The sequence below is a fragment of the Sus scrofa genome, chromosome 13 (genome assembly GCF_000003025.6).
Source record: "Sus scrofa isolate TJ Tabasco breed Duroc chromosome 13, Sscrofa11.1, whole genome shotgun sequence".
NCBI lineage: Eukaryota > Metazoa > Chordata > Mammalia > Artiodactyla > Suidae > Sus > Sus scrofa.
The window spans coordinates 146,108,673-146,130,628 of NC_010455.5; the positions used below are offsets into that span (position 1 = coordinate 146,108,673).

Genomic DNA, 21,956 nt, shown 5'->3' on the forward strand with positions numbered 1-21,956 from the left:
ATGTAGGGAACTTCAAAATGGACAGGGATATAAATTTGTTTGTTATATAGTCATTTCTGGATACCTTACATTCTATATAAATATTCTGTCATGCAATTATTCTATCTACTCAATAGTCAATAAAAGTAATTTAAAAAAAAAAGACCCTTCATAGATAAAGTGAACAAAGGACATGAGTTGATGATCCCTATTGGCCAGGAAGAATAAATGGCTGGCCCTGAAGTTAAAAATTGTCAGGGTTCAAATTTTGGCTCTATCATATGTTAGCAGCTCATCTCATCTATTGTTCCCTGAGTCCTTATTTGATAGCTAAAGATAGCAATAGTACTGTTTAGTCAGCTCATGCTGCCATGACAAGTACCTCAGACTGGGTGTCTTAAACGACCGAATGCATTTTCTTACAGTTCTGGAGGCCAAAAGTCCAAAACTAACTTGGTTTCTAGTAAGGACGCTCTTCCTTGCTTGCAAATGGTGACTTCTTGCCTTGTCCTCACACACCGTGCCCTCTGGTCTCTTCTTCTAAGGATGCTAATCCTACTGGATCAGGACCCCAACCTTATGACCTCATTTAAACTTAATTACTTGTGAAGTAATGGGGGGTGAGTGCTTCAACATATTAATTTAGAAGTGACTCCTAGCCTGGGAATTTCCATGTGCCATGGGTGCAGCCCTAAAAAGCAAGAAAGCAAGGAAAGAAAGGGCTCCTAGGAACTGAAATGGAAAAACCACAATCAAATGAAAAATGGATAAAGTATATGTCAGAAAGGTCACAGAAATGAAATACAAGTGCCTCTTTAAAAAATAGAGAAAAGTGCTCAATTTCACTCAGAAAGAAATAGAAATTAAAACTACACCAAAATATCATTTTCACCTGGTAGATTGACAGATGTTTGATAACATTCTGTTGACAAGACTGTTAGTGATTAAGGAACTCTCATGGTGGGAGTGTAAATAATGTAGCACCTTGGCAATAGCCATAAAAATCACAAAATGCTGAGTTCCCATCCTGGTGCAGTGGAAACAAATCCAACTAGGAACCATGAGGTTGCGGGTTCAATACCTGGCCTTGCTCAGTGGGTTAAGGATCCGGCGTTGCCGTGAGCTGTGGTGTAGGTCACAGATGCGGCTGGGATCTGGCATTGCTATGGCTCTGGCATTGGCCGGCAGCTACCACCTCTGCTTAGACCCCTAGCCTGGGAACCTCCATATGCCTTGGGTATGGTCCTAAAAAAAGACAAAAAAAAAAGAAAAAGAATGAGAGGGGAGTTAGTGTAGTGGCTTAGCGGTTAACAAACCTGTTTAGTGCCCATGAGGACAAGGGGTCCATCTCTGGCCTCACTCCGTGGGTTAAGGATCCTGCATTGCAGTGAGCTGTGGTGTAGTTCGCAGACACAGCTCAGATCCCAAGTTAATGTGGCTGTGGCTCTGGCATAAGCCATCAACTACAGCTCCAATTGGACCCCTAGCCTGGGAACCTACATGTGCCACGGGTGCGGCCCTAAAAAAGACAAAAAAAAAAAAAACAAACTAGAATGAGAGGAAGATTACTATATTGTAAACCTGAAACTAAGATAATATTGTTAATCAACTCTACTTCAATTTTTTTTAAAAAAAAGAGTGAGAGAGAGTAACATCAGCAAAAATGGCAGGGTAGGGAGCTCCAAAAGTTTGTATTTCACAAAAGCAACAATTAAGCTGGCAAAAACTGTCAGGACCTACTTGTTGGGAACTCTGGAATCTGCCCCAAAACTTACAACAATCAGAGGAATGCTTAATTAAGAAAAAACAGCTGAGTCTCAGTAAGACTGAGAGCTCTTTGTGACACTTTAATTTACTCTGGTACCACCCCCTGCTTCACAATAGCCTGCATGACTGTGACCAGTTCCTACTATTGAAGGGGGAGCACAGAACTTATTAAAGAATGGTGGTTGTTTGCACTGACCTGTCTGGTGGCTCCATGAAGGACCAGCTCAGGGATTTGCCCCTTTTCACCTAACTCATTCTCCTAGGACTATACCTAAAGCAAAGGGAAGAGGGTGGGATTTACGGAAAACATTTGAAGGCAGATACTATATTAGCCACTGCCATTTGGAACAAGGGAGAACAGCTGAGGCAATCAATAGACAATCTGAGAAGTTTGGGAGAAAAGGCTGGGGAATAGGGGCTTCGAAAAGCTCCTAAAAATTTCAGGGAATCCAGAAAGTCACACACATGTCCAGAGCTTGGAGCATGCACAGAAAAGACCTAAGGCCCCTAAGCACTCACCTCTGGCTCACCTTCAGTCTCTGCAGAAAGGGAAAGCTAAGGCAGAGTTTTATTTATTTTTTTTTAATTTTTTATTTTTTTTACTTTTTAATTTTTTTTGCTTTTTAGGGCCACACATATGGGTGGTCCCAGGCTAGGGGTCGAATCAGAGCTAGAGCTGCCAGCCTACACCATACACAAGGGAAAATGAATAGACCCAGACCCAATGTGGCCCAAATGAAGCCAAGACATTGGACAGACAAAACTTTAAATCAACTTTTTTATTTTATTTTATTTTATTATTTTTTATGGCCACACCCATGTTCCCAGGCCAGGGATTGAATCTGAGCTGCAGCTGTGACCTATGCCACAACTGCAGCAACACCAGATCCTTAACCCACTGCCCAGGCCAGGGATTGAAGCCATGCCTATGCAGTTATCCAAGCTACTACAGTTGGATTCTCACCACAGCAGGAATTCCCTAGATCAACTATTTTATATATGTTCAAAGAGCTAAAGGAAACCATATGCAAAAATGGAAACTGTGAGAACAATTTCTCACCAAGCAGAGAATACCAATAAAGAAATTATAAAAAGAACCATGTAGGAAATCTGGAGTTGAGAATTACAATAACTGGGAAGTTACCACTGTGGCTCAGGGGAAACGAATCTGACTAGCATCCAAGGGGATGCAGGTTCAATCCCTGGGCTCGCTCAGTGGGTTAAGGTCGAGTGTTGCAGTGAGCTGTGCTTTAGGTTGCAGATATGGTTTGGATCTGGAGTTGTGGTGCATATGGCATAGGTCAGCGGCTACAGCTCCAATTCCACCCCCACCCTGGGAACCTCCACATACCACCAGTATGGCCCTAAAAAGACAAAGAAAGAAAGGAAGGAAGGAAGAAAAGGAAGGAAGGAAGGAAGGAAGGAAGGAAGGAAGAAAGAAAGAAAAGAGAAAGAACGAACAATAACTGAAATGAAAAATTCACTGCTGGGGTCCAATAGCAGATTTGAGTTGCAGAGGAAAAAGTCAGCAAACTTGAAGATAGTTCAGTTGAGATTATCCAGCTTAAGGGGCAGAAAGAAAAATAATGAAGAAAAAATGAACGGAAACTAAGAAATCTGTGCTGCACCATTAAGTATACCATTATACATGTAGTGTATAGAAGAGGAAAGACAGAAAGGGACAAAGAATATTTGAAGAAATATTGTCATTATCATCATCATAAACTCAAGTTCTGATTAAGTACTGATATGGAAAGATCTATAAAATATATTGTTAAATAGCAAAAGCAAGGTATATGTATAGTGCCAAAAATACGTATTATGAATCTAATCATGAGGAAACATCAGATTAATTCAGTTTGAAGGACATTCTATAAAATAATTGAATTCTTTAGACATGTCAAGCTTATGAAGCCACAGAAAGACTTAGGTATTGCTCCCTATCAAAGGAGACAAAAGAAAAATCCAGAAAAAAGAAAAAGAAGAAAAAAAAGGAGACAAAAGACATATGACAACTAAATGCAAGGTGTGATCTTGAATTGGACCTTGAACCAGAACACTTTTTCTTTTCGACCTTATTAGGCCAACTGGAAAACTTTGAATAGTCTGTAGATGATAGTATTTATTTAATAATAATTTACTGTTTTTTTGTTTTGGTTGTGCCCAAGGCAGGCAGAAGTTCCCCAGCCAGATCAAACCTGCACCACAGCTATAATCAGAGCCACAGCAGTGATAACTGCTATGGATCCCTAACCTGCTGAGCCACAAAGGAACTCTTCATTTCCTGTTTTTGGTCATTAGATGGTGGTTAGGTATGAGAATGTCCTTGTTTTGGGAAATGTACTGATGTATATTTATTTAGGTTTCACTGATGTATTTGTTTTACTCACTCTCAAATGACTCAGAAAAAGATTATGTGTAGAGAGAGTAAAACAAACAAAGCAAGCCTGGAAATGTTAATAATTGGAGAATATGAATAAAGGGTATATGGGAAGGCTTTGTACTATTGTAGTTTTCCTTATTTCAAATAATTAAAAACTATTATAACCAGTTAAAAATAAATAAAGGGAAACCAGCCTGCACAGCTGTATGACTTTCTGCAGTTGCACAAGTGCAAGCACAGAATGGGCAGAGATGGATTTAATTGGTATTGATTTTTACCAGGTGAATATGCCCAAGCAGGAGAGGAGCAAGGAACATGAGTGTATATAGCAAGTATATGGCAATCATGATTGTCCCTGGGATCCAGGCTGGGAAGGAAGCACAGCAAGGTTATAAGAATGTGAAGAACAGGAGTTTAAGATCCAGCATTGTCACTGTTGTAGCTCTGGTCACTGCTGTGGCATGGATTCAGTCCCTGGCCTGGGAACTTCCACATGCTGTGGGCATGGCCAAAAGAATAATAAGAGTGTGAAGGACAATGAAAAATGTTAGGATTAAAAGTTTATAAATCTAGTTGGGGTTGAACAATTGCTGGTAATAACTACAATTTTTAAAGTTGTAGGTTTTATGTAAACAAAAATGTGGCATGACAAAGCTCATTATGTTACTCTTCTGGCAAAATTCATAGACATTTTGATGAGCGAATTAATTTTTTACAGAAAAAAGATTGTGGGCAAGTTGCTGTTATAATGGTAAGTTCTCTGAAATAAGCATGAGAGTGGGTGGCTGATTAGAGTGGGAGATAAGATCATGGGGGAGAGGTCAAGGAAATAGGAAGGAAGCCAGGGATTGAAGATATAATCTTAGTAGCTATTGAAGTCACCAAGTGCTATAATCCGAATGTCCTCTCCCCAAATTCATGCGTTGAATCCTGTTCCCAAAGGTGATGGTAATAGGAGGTGGGGTCTTTAGGAGGTGCTTAGGTCATGAAGGTAGAGTTCTCATGAATGGAATTAGTGTTCTTTTTATTTATTTATTTATTTAATTTTGCTTTTTAGGGCCACACCCACAACATATGGAGGTTCCCAGGCTAGGGGTCCAATTGGAGCTACAGCTGCCAGCCTACATCACAGCCACAGCAACGCAGGATCTGAGCTGCATCTGTGACCTACACCACAGCTCACGGCAATGCCAGATCCTTAACCCACTGAGCAAGGCCAGAGATCAAACTGTGACCTCACGGTTCCTAGTCAGATTCGTTTCCACTGTGCCATGATGGGAACTCCAAATTAGTGTTCTTTCTAAAAATTAAAAAAAAATTTTTTCACTATTTTTGAAAGGTAACTTTCCATTTGCAGTTATTAAATGGAATATTCCCCATGTTGTACAATACATCCTTGAGCCTATCTTGCAATCAATAGTTTATGCCACCCACTCCCTGACCCCTATATTGTCCCTCCCCAACACTGGTAACCACTGATTTGTTCTCTACATCTGCGAGTCCACTTCTTTTTCGTCATATTCACTAGTTGGTTATACTTTTTATATTCCCCATATAAGTGACAGCATATAGTATCTGTCTTCCTTTGTCTGACTTATTTCAGTTAGCATAATGCCAAGTCCATCCATGTTGCTGCAAATGGCAAAATTTTCTATGGCTGTCTAGTATTCCATTGTATATATACCATTGTACAAATACACCACATCTTCTTTATCCTAAGTGATGGACACTCAGGTTGTTTCCATATTTTGGCAATTGTAAATAATGCTGCTATGAACATAGGGGTGCATGTATCTTTTCATATTAGTGTTTTTTTGTTTGTTTGTTTGTTTTCGATACATACCCAGGAGTGGAATTGCTAAGTCATGGGTAGTTCTATTTTTAGTTTCTGAGAAACCTCTATACAATTTTTCATAGTAGCTGCACCAGTTTATATTCCCACCAACAACATACAAGCATTCCCTTTTTTCCACATCCTCACCAACAATTGTTATTTGTGTTCTTTTTTTTTTTTTTTTTTTTTACTGTACCCATGGTGTGCAGAAGTCCCCAGGCCAGGGGTTGAACCCATGCCACAGCAGAGACCTGAGCTGTTATAGTGACAATACCAGATCCTTAACTTGTTGTGTCACAAAAGAACTACTTGTGTTCATTTTGATGATTGCCATTCTGATAGGTTTGAGGGGTTTGGAATTAGTGTTCTTATAATAAGCGATCCCACAAAGATTCCTTGTCCTTCCCACCAACTAAGGACACAGAGAGAGATGGTGTTGCCTATGAACCTAGAGGAGGACTCTCACCAAAACACAACCATACTAGCACTTTAACCTTGGGCTTCCAACCTCCAGAACTGTGAGAAATAAATTTTTCTGTCATTAACAAGCTACTGAGTCTGTGGTATTTTGTTATAGCACCCTGAAACAAACAAACAAACAAACAAAAAAGTATAAAAAGAACAGCACAGAGGAAAGCAATCATGAATGAGAAACAAAAATCTTCAATAAAAAAAAAGTGTATGTTAACAGTGAGTGGGTAGATGACTGCAATAAAGAGAGGTAGTCTGTGGCATGGTTTTCTGGCATAAAAGTCAGAGCTAGGCTTTAGGGAAGAGTGAAGGAGAAGAGCCTGGAATTAACAGTCAACAGAAAGAAAGGCAATTACTTTTTCTCTGGGCCCAGTGGAGTTCCCGTTAATATAGCTACATGACAAGTCACCCAAAACCTTATAGCTTGAAAATAACAATAAACATCATCTCTCATGGTTTCCGTGGATCAGAAATTTGAGAGCACCTTAGCTGGGCAGTTCTGGTTCCCCATCTCTTGTGAGGTCGTCCTTAGTAATTTACGAGTTCCCGTCATCAAGAGGCCTGACTGAAGCTGGATGAAGCACTTTCAAGGTGTCTCATGCAATGGCTGGTGACCTGATGCTGGCTGTGAGTTTGGGGCCTCAGTTACTCTCCACATGGGCCTTTCCAAGATGCTGCTTGGCAGTGCCTTTCCTCAGAGCATGTTGATCCAAGACACCAAGGTGAAAGCTGCAATTCCTCTTATGACCCAGCCTTGGAAATTACATAGTGTTATTAATACCACATTCTCTTGAGGTCAAGAGTCAGCTATGATTCACTCTGGAAATCAGGGGAACAAGTGGTAATTGACTTATAGTACTGAGAAAGTCAAGTCCTAAATTGGTAGTGGGGAAAAACTAAGACTAACGTCATTTATACCGAAGAATCCTCAAAAGGCATAGGAATTGGCAGCACTAAAAGAATGTGGCACTGGTGATGAAAGGGGAGAAGAAGAAAAATAGCTAAATTCAAGAGAATGAAAGTCAAAATTATTTGAGTAGCAGTTACATCCTTAGATCATCCCCTCACCGTCTCTCACCTCCAGGTTCCTAGGCAACTATATGATTTTAAGGTGTACAGTGTCAAAAAATTTACCACTCCAGGAGTTCCCATCGTGGCGCAGCAGAAATGAAACAGACTAGTATCCATGAGGATGCGGGTTCGATCCTTGGATTCACTTAGTGGTTCGGGGATCCAGCTCATGCTGTGGTGTAGGTCACAGATGCATCTTGAATCCTTCGTTGCTGTGGCTGTGGCTTAGGCTGGCAAACTGTAGCTCTGATTAGGTCCCTAGCCTGGGAACTTCCATATGCTGCAGGTGTGGCCCTAAAAAGACAAAAAAAAAAAAAAAATTACCACTCTATCTCAGAAAAAAGTCACTGGAGAAACTGTTCATTGAGAGACCAGTAAGGACAAAGCATGGGATTAAGCAAAACAAAAACAATGGGAAATGGAACCAGGAGAGAGATGAAGGGAACATCCAAGAAGATGCTGAAGGAGATCCCAGAACAACAGCTGGGGACAAGATACGAAAGCCAACTAGTTAGAAGATGGCAGTGCAGCTCAAACCAATTGAGCACTGTCATTGCCATTTACCTCCTTTTAGCTGAGGACAGAACCCTCTGGAGTCTTCCTCAGATTCTTTCCTGGACTTAGTCTGTGAAGCTCCTAGCCTCTTTCCATGCTCTGCTGCTTCACTCCACAGGTTACTGCTTTGACTTCCTCCTGGGGAGTTGAAAGTAGCCAGGGGAGATTTAGAAGCAGAAAGCACAGGACCATCCGCTCTCTCTGACCATAATTTTGCTAAATGTCTATTCTCTGGTCCAGGGGCCAGAGAAACCATGATGAACACTTGCCCCCTGACCTCCCAGTAGGAGGTTCTTGTAAATGCTTGTGGAACCCAATGCCAAATCAGGACCCATAGACTCTTCAGTTTATTTTCTCCTAGAAGCTGTTATCTGACAGGGGCTATGTCACCCTTCCTTTACACAAGAAGATTGGTAAAGGAATCTTTTCTTTTCTTTTTCTTTTTTTTCTGTCTTTCTCTCATTCTAGGGCCACACCTGTGGCATATGGAGGTTCCCAGGCTAGGGGTCCAATCGGAGCTGTAGCCACCAGCCTATGCCAGGGCCACAGCAATGCAGGATCTGAGCCTCGTCTGCGACCTACACTACAGCTCACAGCAACGCTGGATCCTTAATCCACTGATCAAGGCCTGGGATTGAACTTTCGTCCTCATGGATGCTGGTTGGGTTCGTTAACCACTGAGCCACAATGGGAACTCTTACGCTATTTTTTTAAATGCCCATATAAATATTATGTATTCTTTTCTATGCATGATACATTTCATACTAAAGTTCATAAAAATAAACATTTAACAAAAGTAATTATCTTTTTATTTAAATGTTGACAGAAAGGTTTTGGTTATGATTTCAATCATTTTTCTAAGATGCAAGCGGCCCGAATGTATTTTTAGCCTGATAGGAAAGAGCCAAAAGAGAAAAAGAGGCTTAAGATAGGGAATGGGTTGATATTTCCTGGAAGGGTAGAATAAGATCCACTGGACAGAAGAACTTTAGAGCCTGGCAAAATCTGAGGATCCATGTGAAGCAAAGGCAAGTGTTGGGGTAAAAAGAGAGAAGAGCAAGCTGAGAAAGCTCCTATGTCATTTGCCAAAGGGTTTGAGTTTCTGGATTTCATTTCATTAAACCATGAATTATTTAAATCCACCATAAGCCAATTTCTGAAATGGGATGCCTTATGTTATCTAATGTAGCACAATAATCTATAGTGTTAAGTAAATAAACATACCTAAATTTGACCTGCCATCTCTCATACCCATCTCCCATTCTTTTGCTTTAATTATAACTACTAACCTCAGTTTTAGCATTACTACTTTGAATAGAAAAATTTGGGTTTCACAAATGTACAAGTAATATTCTCTAATAGACTACTGATAGTGTAATTAAATTCAGAAATCCTCAAATATACTGAGACATTTTTTTCCTTTTTATAATACTATTCCTGGAAATTGGACATATTTAGAAAGTATATTATCGATTTTATTGACTCTAACAGGCCACAGGAGTACTATTTTTTAAAAAATCTCAAGCGAGATCAACAATTTAGCAATGAATTATAACAACTCATGAATGAGTCTTAATTCTGCCTACACAAGATAAGAATAGAAATTGTGTTCATGGTGGAAGTACCCTGTTGGCTCAGTGAGTTAAGGATCTGGCATTGTTACTGCTGTGGTACAGGTCTGATCCCTGATCCTGGAACTTCCACATGCCATGGGTGTGGCAGAAAGAAAAGAAAGAAATTATGCTCATGGTTAGAGCCCAATGCTAAATGTATATAAACTGTAAAGTATGTAATATTTGTTGCATAGCTATCTTTGTTAGGAACAGAGAGGAGAATCCTAATATCAGTGAGTATTTTACCTTGGACCACACAACGGTGCATTTAAAATAAGACCAACTTCAGGAAAACAGCAGTTACATGTGATTCAGATCCTAGAACAGAAAGTCATGGGAGAAAAATATGTGGACTTGAATTCTCAATTCTCTCAAAAGTAAGGCTGTAATTCCAAGGACTTCCTTCAGTGAAAACTTCTCAGAACAACAGCCCTAACCATATTCAGCACGGCTGGAAAAAAATCATCGTTATTTCTACTCAGTGAGAATTTCTGTGAAAAGGAAATGGTAGAGAAGAAAGAAATGGAAAGTAATGTGTTTGGTTCTGTTCTGCTGAAGCTGAGCCTGAGAATTCTTATACAAGTGACTCGCTGCAGTGCTGCTCAGGGGAAACTTATAAGGGTAGCAGGACAGGAGGGGTGAAGAAGTAGACAATAGAGGCGCAGCTGAAGTTTATCCTCAGTCTCATTCCACAGGGAGCTCTAGGGCGTGAATGTTATCACAAACTGTGTCACCTTGAGGCCAGAGGCTTGGTCTTTGGTACCTTCATACTGGCTTGGGACCACAAGGTGTAGGATGGGGTGGGGGGGCATAGACACAGGGTGCTTAAACTTCCAGGCATTGCCACATGCGGCAGTGCCTATTGGCAGAGGGCAAGTTTCAGTACAGAGGTGCTGCTGTGCATCTTAGCAGCAAACACTCAGTTGGAGGATGTGAACTGTCCTGGTTACCTTGGGCAGTTCACCAGCAGGGTCAACTATGGGTGATATTTTTATTTGTGTTCTTTTCCCTTTTTTTCCCAACACCTCACCATTTACTTCAGTTGCATATTTTAACTCCAGAACATTTTGGGTAGTACCCATTAATATATTAAAAATAAAATTGGGTTCTAGGAGTTCCCTGGTGGCCTGTCTATTAAGGATCTGATGTGTCACAGCTGTGGCATGCTGCAGCAATGCCAGGTCCTTAACCCAGAGCACCAAAAGGCAACTTGTTGCAAGTCCTTTTCTTTTCTTTTTAATAGAAAATTCCCATCTAATGTAGAAGGAATAATGAAATTGGATATCACGTATATGAAATAATGAATCTAGATGTATCCCCTCTAGTGCAGGAGCTACTCCTCACAATTTGCCAAATTTAGATTAGTTAAAATGGAAATTCAATTGCTTAGTCACACTACCACACCAAGTCTTCGATTGGCTGTAGTGGCTATCACATTAACAGCATGGATTTAGAACGTTTCCATCACTATTGGGCAGCCCTAATCAAGACAATGTTTGTCAATAGCTGCTAAAACCACTAGGTGTTAAAGTAAATCAGATGTTAAAGTAAATGGATTGGCTGACACCATCTCAACCTACCATCAGTTTTAATACACACACACACACACACACACACACACATTCATTGTGACAAATTTCAAGGGCCTTCATGAATTTCTAGAATGTCCTTGAAGATGATGCTCAGCATCATCATTGAGCTTTTCGCTTTGTGAAACCCTGATATTTGACTTGGTTCATGGCTACTTGGAATAAGGCTATCTCTCCCCATTGCTTTGCAGATAGGTGTGGCCTTGTGACAACCCCCTGGCTTATTTTATGTTAATAGAAATATCCTACAAGGGAAGGACATATTCTTCTTGTTCCTGATGGTTGGAATATCTTACATAGGCTTAAATGGTAGGAGCTGGATCAGCTGTGTTGGATGAAAGGCATGTGTTGAGGATGGAGAACAAATCTGAGTAGCTGAAGCTCATGACCTGCCCCTCCAGTACTGGAATGCTTACAGTTATGTGAAAGAAGTAAATATCAACCTTACTTTAACCACTGTGTTTTGGATTTCTGTCATTCAAGCTGAATCTAATCCAAACTAAAAACAGATATTTTTATCATTCCTATTTTATAGATGGGAAAATAGAGGTTAACATGATTGCCCAAGATCATACAGCTAGTAAGTAACAAATTTGGAATTTGAAATTGGACCATCTAATTTAAGAACTTATGCTCTTGCTAACCATATTTTATCCCTGCTACTAGATAAAAAGGAAAGAGACAACAGGAACAGGAGCAATTGATTTTTTTTCTTTTCTTTTTCTTTTTTTTTTTTTTTTTTTGTCTTTTTAGGGCTGCTCCTGTGGCATATGGAAGCTCCCAGGCTAGTGGTCGAATCAGAGCTGCAGCTGTCAGCACAGCCACAGCCACAGCCACAGCAGCTCAGGATCCAAGGCTCATCTGAGACCTACACTGCAGTTCATGGCAAAACTGGATCCTTAACCCACTGAGTGAGGCCAGGGATTGAACTCTGGTCCTCATGGATCCTAGTCAGGTTTGTTACCACTGAGCCATGATGCGAACTCAAGGAGCAATTGATATTTTAAGTGTGAGATAATTGTTGGAGCAAAGTTCTCAGATGATGGGGACAGTAATGAGAACCGCTTATGTTTTAAAGCTTAGAAAGAAATTACATTTATGTGCATTTTAAAAACATTATGTAATTCAGGAATTCCTTTTCTCTTTTTTTGTCTTTTTGTCTTTTCTAGGGCTGCACCCACAGCATATGGAGGTTTTCAGGCTAGGGGTCCAATCGGAGCTGTAGCTGCTGGCCTAGGCTGGAGCCACAGCAACACGGGATCTGAGCTGTGTCTGCGAGCCACATCACAGCTCACGGCAACGCTGGATCTTTCACCCATGGAGCTAGACCAGGAATCAAACCTGCAACCTCATGGTTCCTAGTCGGATTCGTTAACCACTGCGTCACAATGGGAACTCCTGTTTCTATCGTGTTTATGGAGTAAGTTATTTTAATGAAGTATAATTTTGAGATCTTCACTTCATAACATTTAAGTGGATATTGCTTATACTTCAACCCAATTTGCTGTAAATTCAAGGTTTGTGTTTCCCCTTCTGCTCCCTATATAGATTCCATAGCCTGTGTTTCTGTTTACAAAGTTTCTAGGGATTAGTTTGATTTTCTCATGAAAATACATTTTGAGGATATCATATATGTGACACTTGCTATGACAAAAGCCTTTTGTTTTTAATGGGCAAAGAATTGTAACTTATAATCTAATGAATAGATACTTCAAATAAGTTAGTCACTGAATTTGGGGTAAAATACAGGCAATGTGGCACATACAAAATTCCCTTTGTTAAGCCCAAAATATACCTCAAAGATATAAGGCAGCCAAAGAAGTACATTGTGTAATTTTTTACTTGAACAACTCTATAAATATCAGAGATTTATTTAATTCTGTTTATCACAAAAACTGTTTACCTGGCAGTAGTTTAACCAAAGTAATACCAATAGGTGCTACTACAGGAAAGAAATGTGTTTGAAATTGTTCTTGTCGGTTTATCCTATTTAATTTAATTTTTTTTTTGGGGGGTCTTTTTGCTATTTCTTCGGGCTGCTCCCGCGGCATATGGAGGCTCCCAGGCTAGGGGTCCAATCGGAGCTGTAGCCACTGGCCTACGCCAGAGCCACAGCAACGCAGGATCCAAGCCGCGTCTGCAACCTACACCACAGCTCACGGCAATGCCAGATCCTTAACCCACTGAGCGAGGCCAGGGATCGAACCCGCAACCTCATGGTTCCTAGTCGGATTCGTTAACCACTGCGCCACGACGGGAACTCCCCTATTTAATTTTTAGTTGTAATTTTGGGGTGGGTAATAGTCACATATTCAAATGTGAAGAAATGTTTTATTATTTTTGAATTAGTCACTTCCTGAAGAGTTTTGAATTTGATGATGAATTTCTATATGGAATCAGGCCAACATTGGTCCTTTCAAAAGTATTCAGTAACCACTTATGTTTTAACAAACACCTAGTGGTCTGGCTTTTCACTTACAAGCAGGGTTGCTAAAATTTCTGGTTTGAAGACTACCTTGCCACATCTTATTGCCTATACTTTTCTGTACTTAATATTCTTTCTTTAAAAACAACTCACTTAAAAAAAAAATTTTACGGAGTTCCCGTCGTGGCGCAGTGGTTAACGAATCCGACTAGGAACCGTGAGGTTTCGGGTTTGATCCCTGCTCTTGCTCAGTGGGTTAACGATCCGGCGTTGCCATGAGCTGTGGTGTAGGTTGCAGATGCGGCTCGGATCCCGCATTGCTGTGGCTCTGGTGTAGGCTGGCAGCTACAGCTCCGATTCGACCCCTACCTGGGAACCTCCATATGCCATGGGAGTTGCCCAAGAAATGGCAAAAAGACAAAAAAAAAAAAACTTTTTTTTTACTAGGGGAGTCCCTGTTGTGGTGCAGCAGAAGTGAATCCGACTATTATCCATGAGGATGCAGGTTCAATCCCTGGCCTCACTCAATGGGTCAGGGATCTGGAGTTGTTGTAGCTGTGGCATAGGCTGGCAGCTGTAGCTCTGATTCGACCCTAGCCTGGGCAGGAACTTTCATATGCCGCAGATGCAGCCCTAAAAAGCAAAGCAAAAAAAAAAAATACTAGGTTGGCCTCCTCCCTAAGCAAATCCATGAAATCTTGGATATGAAGTATATTTTTGCCCCTGTACATTAAAACATATAGTTTTCACCTGTCTCTCTCCAAAAACTATCATGGACACAGAGCTATGCTCTGCAGATCCCCCTTCAAGAAAAGACTTGTTGCCCAGCTGCCAGGAGTATGGTTAGCAGACAGCCTCCAGCCATCAGATCCTCGTAGGCCAGGTCTGCAGATGCCATCTCACCCGAGATCATGTCCTCACAAGGCAGCCTGAATCTGGATTCTGAGAAAGAGGGGTTGGGGTATTAAGGACTGGCCACGTGTAATGCCATGCCAACTCTGATTGGCAGTACTTGCTCCAGAGCTTCCCCACTGGAGTGGCTAAGACTTTACCAAGTCTGCTTTGTATTTTGATTTCCTCTATGCCCAACCCTGCTTCACCACCTTCCTTTCTTAAGTGTTCATTCCAAATGAGGAACTTGTATCCTCATCTCTATCTCAGCAACCATTTTCAAAGAACCCAACCTGCAATACCATGCTTGAGGAAATACTGTCCTGAACTGTTTCTTTAGGACAAGCGTCAAAAGGTCTTGATAAAGACTAAAGAAATAAAGCATACAATTAAAAAATAAAGGTGAGCAATACGATTTTATATGTTTGAAAGTAACTTGGCTATTATACAAGGTGTCCATAACTGTTAGTGCAATTTTGTCATCTAGTAAATGCTAGTTGAGTATTAGTACCTTAAGAGCTGTTCAGATGATGGCTGAAATTCGAATTAAAAAATTATCTTTATTTTGGCTATCCCACAGCACATGGAGTTCCCAGACCAAGGATCAGATCCAAGCTGAAGGTGTGAACTTGCTGCAGCTGGCAATGCCGGATATTTAACCCACTGTGCCAGGCTGGGGATCCAACACTGGGCAAATCAGTTAAACTCTCTGGATTTCAATCCTTCTGTATTATGAGAGAGTTGGACTATTTGGTCAAAATCTCCATTAATCCAAGAAGCTGCTTTACTTTCAGGAGCTTTAAATCCCATATCTGCCTATTTATAACTGTAATTGGTGTGTGTACTATCTGCTCTTTAAACATGTTTTTCTTTTTGAAGAGATTCTCTTTTAAATTGAGATTCTTTTTTCAAAGAGTGTTCTGATCTTTTCACAGGGTGCTTCTTTATGTTGCAGAACAATGCCTCTTCAGTTACGGATTGAATGATCTTTTTTTTTTCTTGGGTTCTTAAGAGGCCTGAAGCAGTTGCTAGGAGTGCCCCACCCCAATCTCCTTGGTCATGACTACCATTTAAGTGTCCACCAGCTAACCTCCTAATTGCTGGCACCTAGTCTCTTTGCAGAGGGTTTTCTGTGGCCACCAGCGCCTGGTCTATTTACATGCACTGACTCACCTTGTCTTTGTGGAAACAGCCTTCCGTGGCTAATTGACAGGAGCTGGCTGTCAGTCAGTGACTACTGAAAGTACTCTAATTCCCTTGCACCCCAGGTGGGATAACTGAGGTGCATATTTTTCAGTTGCTCCCACACCTCCCCATTAGGGTTGTGCTCCAAAATACTGACTTGCTTGGTAAGAACACTTAAGGGTTTCCTTCAATTCTGTCTCAATTCTCTATTCCTATACTGGTGCCTTCCTAGGATCACATCCCAGATAAACTGACTGCACTCAAATGTGTCTCAGTGTCAACTTCTGGGAGGATTCAAACTAAAAGGGAGTCCTTAAAACAACTTCAGTGGCATTTTATCATAACCCACCTGGGAAAACTAGTTTCCTTCTTCATGCTTATAATTGCAGCAATATATTAAGGCTGACAACCTATTATGAACATAGGGGTGCATATATCTTTTTTGGTGAGTTTTGTCCAGATATATGCCTAGCAGTGGAATTGCTGGATCATACAGTAGTTCTGTATTTAATTTTCTGAGGTACTTCCATACTGTTTTCCATAGTGGTTGTACCAGTTTACATTCCCACCAACAATGGAGGAGAGTGCCTTTTTCCCCACACCCTCTCCAGCATGTTATTTGTTGACTTGTTAATGATGGCCATTCTGAGTGGTTTGAGGTGGTACCTCACTGTAGTTTTGATTTGCATTTCTCTAATGCTTAGTGATATTGAGGCATTTTTTCATATGCCTGTTGACCATCTGTGTCTCTTTTTTGGAGAAATGTCTATTTAGGTCTTCTGCCCATTTTTCAATTGGGTTGTTTGGGTTTTTTTTGTTGTTAAGTTGCATGAGTTGTTTGTATACTTTAGAGATTAGGCTCTTGTCTGTTGCATCATTGGCAAAATTTTCTCCCATTCTGTGTGTTGTCCTTTCATTTTTTTAATGGTTTCCTTTGCTGTGCAAAAGGTTTGATTTGATTAGGTCCCATTGGATTAAAGATATATGCACCTCTATGTTCACAGCAGCACATTATTCACAATAGCCAAGACATGGAAACAACCTAAATGACATTCATCGATAGATGAATGGATTAAGACGATGTGGTACATATATACAATGGAATATTACTCATCTATAAAAAAAGACAAACTAATGCCATTTGCAGCATCATGGATGGGACTAGAGACTCTCACACTAAGTGAAGTAAGCCAGGAAGAAAAAGACAAGTACCATATGATATTGCTTATTTGTGGAATTTAAAATACGGAACAGATGATACTACCTGAAAAAAAAACCAGAAACAGATCATGGCCAAGGAGAGCAGACTTGGAGGTCCCAGGGGTAAAGGGGAGGGAGTGGGATGGATGGGCATTCTGGCTGTTTTTTTGGATGAAAAATGTTACATTTGGAATGGATGGGCAATGGGACCCTACTGTACAGCACAGGAAATTGTGTATGATTGGGTCACTTTGCTGTACAAGAGAACTTGAAGAAACATTGTAAATCAACTATACTTTAATAATAATAATAATATAAATAAATAAACAAACCTAACAACATGAAGATTTTTGATAATATTGTATTATTACCAAAAAAGACTAATCACCAAAACATTCTATAATGAATAAGCTTTCCCTGGAATATTAAGGTATTTCTCTACATAAACTTGGCACTTGATAATAATGTGGAGTTGTTCATTTCATACTGCTTCTTACTCCCTTAGAAACTGTTAAAAATACCTTTCAGGAAATAAAACTCTCGTGAACATGGAGTTGCTACACTGGATCTTAAATAATCTGGCCTGCAAAGTCATGAATTACAAAGCTTTAGTTCATTCACCAAAAAGAGACATGAGTACCCTGATTTCCTTTCATTTATAAGTGTATATTTAGAAACCATTCACTTTTTCAATCTAAAGTAATAGTCAGAATGCTATGGGATTCCATGTACTACATTTCCAAACCATAGTGGGAACTGTTATAGGACTTTTTGCAGTCTATAGTGAGGGCCCCACTTTCATGATCTTAAGTACCAACCTATAAAGGAGAGAAATGAAAAACTTTAAAGTTCATACTGAAAACAAGTCAAAATACCTTAAGCAGATCTTGCCACACCCACAAAAAAGAAAAAAATGTTAATTTAAATCCACTTTTTATTCTTTTTCATAGATTTTAACAATTATACACAACTTTTAACATAAAGATAGTGAAACTTCAAGGATAAGGAGGCTCTATATATATATATATACATACATATATATATATATATATATAAAACCTTTTCTATTCATCAGGATGGAAGGAAATTTCCAAAGGGTACAATGTGTGAGATTTAACACTGGAAAAATACATATGAAACTTTTTTAACTGGCTCTACTTAGGACCAGGCAAAGCACAATAACTATATAGAACTGAATCATCTTTTAAAGAGACTGTTGTAACTTTAACACATTCTTACTAAAGAAATATATGATCAGTGATCAATCTGAAGTTCTACAACATATACGTGAAGGGACACTTACAACGAATATCTGAGCAAAGTTTCTCTAGCAGCTTCACACCCATATGTCAACATTCTTAAAAAGGAGTAAAGAATATACATTGCAAATCTGGAACAACAAAAAACAAACTTGGTCAAACTTTTTTCATCATATCATTCATTACTATCACAATCCTAGTTTGCTGGTAGCTTGAAGGTAGGAATTGAAGCTTTTTGAAATTCTTTTAATTTCCACTGGTCTCAGGGGCCTTTGGGCAGGAGGCCACATTGGAAGCAAACTGACTAAGCAGCACCATTAAGTTCACATCTCAACAAATCACTGATGATAATTTTTATCTTCCAACATTCTGAAAGGTTTTTTTTAAAAAAAAGTGCATGGAAGAATACCTATCCTGAATAGCAGGCCACTGTAAGAACATGCAATCTGCAAGGATTTACAGAAACACAGCTGAATTCTCTGCAGACTGCCTCTTTCCTTAATAGACCAAAAGAAATACATTACCTAAAAATTTAAATAACAACATGCTGAAGCATAAAATAAATATTTTATTTAGGCCATTACATTTGGGTATTTGAGATTGTTAGACATATTCATATACCCTTTCCTCTTCCCAGCACAACTGGAGAGAGAGAGTTAATGGGAAAATGATGCTCTCGGAGCTGTTCTGCAGTGTGTTTTATCATACAAACAGAGAAGCTAGTATTTGAAAACATAAAAGACAGGAAGAAACAATCTTTTTTTCTTTCCACATGACCCAGATTCTGTTATCAGCAGATACAATTAATTTCATTCCCATGAAACAGAATGGAAACTGTTATGCTGCTGTGGCTACAGATATTCTGGGAAATTTTTTGAGCCAGTGAGTCAAAAACCATGTAAAAGAATGTAGTATTTTCTACAATCAGTAAACTGGTCATTCAAAAACTCAGGAAGCAAACAAACACATGTCATTATCTTGAAAAAACATAAAGCCACTCTGGCCCCAAGAATCACTATAGCCCAGCTGGTCCTTAAAGGTGCAAACAGCCTTTAACCACTACTAATTATCTTCTCTGTGGCATGTGACTGCCTATCACACCGCCATGATTCTCAGAAGCTTAGGCTTCTAAGATGTTTGAGGAAAAAGGGTGCGATGTGGATCAAGTTCCCGGTGATTGTTTTCAATGTAGTTTTAAAAAGAATTTCCTAGTAATGCAGTAGAATAGTCCTTGATACTGATTTTTTTCCTAGAGAAATAAAATAGGCTTAACAAGATGATGTTAGTCTAAGTTTGACCACCTGGCTCCTTTTTGGAGGGTACTGATAGATCTACTGTGATGAGCCCCATAAATGCCTGTTTTAGAAACAGTATAGTTCTCAACAGTTTCCCATAAATAACCTTTGATTGAAACTGGGGGAAGCAATGCATAATTGGAACATCGATCATTTATGTTTTTTTAAAAGTAATTATTTCCTGAAAAGTAGTTACTTAGCAAAATGCCAAGCCACAAATAACCTTACCACCTAGATACTGGGTCAGTTCACAAAGTACCTGTCAAAATATATAGAAGTCTGGCTTTCCATTCTAAATCCATTGCTAGGAGAATACATGCAGTAGTCCTGTTTACAATTTAATGGTGATGAGGAAAGGGCCAACCCAGAACAAGGAGAGACGTCACCCTACAGACAAATTTACAGTAGTGTAGCCACTGAATATCATATTTACTACATTCACCACTTTGGAGAAAGGATTAGGGAGGCCCTTCAAACACTGGAACAAAGGAATGTTTGTTTTATATAAGACTTATCAAATAAACAGGGACACAAATGATAACATGTACACCCAGGCACTAGTCTCAAAGCTGCACAATAAAGAAGCAGAGGGATTGAGATGAGAACTTTAGGAAAATATACACATATGAGAGCTTGCTGAGGAAAAGGAGGAAAGAATCCTAGGTCTAATCTTCAAGGCTACGGAATGCATTCTGCATATCTTCCAGTAGTTGTGCATAGTCGGCCTTGATCTTGGCCTCACCATCTTTCACTGGATCCTGAAAAAAAGACATTGCAGAATTCGATTTACCTTTGGAAAATAATCTTCAGCACACAGAGAGAGTTACTTACATTTAGTATTTGAGTACTAGGTTAAGTGGGATACACTGGTAAAACATGGGAAAGAGGCAGAATTATCCTTATTTTTCTTATTACCTTTAAGGGTTAAAATGTATAAATGAAGGAACAGTCCAACCAAACAGAAGACAAAATTTCAGTATTCTGTCTTATGTGCTAAGTAACTGTATTCAACAACCAATGGATTTACCCTTAATAATATACACAAGATTGGGAAATTATGCAGTAATACGTATTAGATACATTCCTCTTCCAGTGTATATGGTAGCTGGAATTTAGTCAAAAGAGAAATTTACTATTCAAGGTCTAGTAGTATCACGTTAGAACAGGGAAGTAAAATTTCTAAAATTATCTCAAAATGCACCCCATTTAAAATCCTTATGGAGAACAACTTACTTGAGTGATACGCGTAAGAGACTTTAAAGTGTTGAAGCCCTCTGACCCAATCATCCCACTTCTGGAAATACACACTAAGATAATTCACAACATGAACTACAAGAACAAAGTGGTCTATATAACAACAACTGGAAATTTCCTAAATGCCCAAGAGTAGGAAGATACTGTTCTCCAGCTACAAAGTAGTGCTATAGAAAAATACTTAATGACATTAAAAAGTAACTGAGATGTTAATTTGAGACAATGTACCTATAAATGGAAAAAAGAAAACACCTTTAGTCATACTACCAGAACACATCACTGCATTATTACTGCATATATTTTGTATCCTCCTCTTATGAATATAATTTTTAAAAATAAAATTTGGATCAAATTACATATGGAATTTCTTTGCAATCTGTCTTTCTTCACTCATTATACCATAAGCATTTCCTTGTGCCTCTGGATATTCTTTGAAAAAGAGATGTTAATGCTGTAATAATATTTTTACTGTAACATACATGCTGCAATGTACTGTTGGCCCTGTTTGCTTTTTGATGATATTTAAGAAGTTTAATATACAATCTTTTACATATATCCATATTAAAATCTCTGACTATTCCCTTGGGTTACATGTTTTTATGTGGAATGACAGGACTCAAAAGGTGTGAATATTTTAAAATTCTTGGTACAATGAGTACCTATTTGTATAAATTACTTTCAACCTATAGTGCAAACACTATAGACATAAATGACATACATATTCAGAGAATCATTTTCAATTTCTCAATAGGAGATTAGTAAATACACTTGGGTGCCATGACTTAAAAAAAATATTTAAATACAACTTGACTGATCAAATATTTGAAAAACAATCTTACATGTTTGAGTTTCTACAGATAATTTCACTTAATTATCTGTTTACATCTTGTGTACTTCCCAAAGAATGAGAGTCCACTTAAAAGAAGTAAGCAGCAGAAATCATTTCAGAAGAGCATGGGGGATAGATATTAACAGGCACTTTAGGTAAGGTAATTGCTGCTTAAGCAATGATGTTAGCTCTAAATTGCCTGGCAGTTAAGACAAAAGGGAAAACACATCAGCATTTATTTGAGACATGACATACTATAATCTTTATCACTCAAATACCTGTTTGAACATAGCTTTCAGGTCTGTTCTGGTTTTACACAACCTAAGCATGTGTGCAAATGATAAATCCAAGTTTCA

General features: G+C 39.1%; 1 protein-coding gene across 1 annotated transcript in view; it reads right to left on the reverse strand.

The window, feature by feature from the left end:
- ATP6V1A (ATPase H+ transporting V1 subunit A) overlaps positions 19,992-21,956 on the reverse strand; it is a gene marked incomplete at its 5' end in the record, with an annotated part of 36,606 nt that continues 34,641 nt past the window's right edge. Inside the window, 1 exon segment of the mRNA NM_001004042.1 lies at positions 19,992-20,275. Coding sequence (NP_001004042.1) covers positions 20,183-20,275 — 93 coding nt within the window. The 3' untranslated portion in view covers positions 19,992-20,182.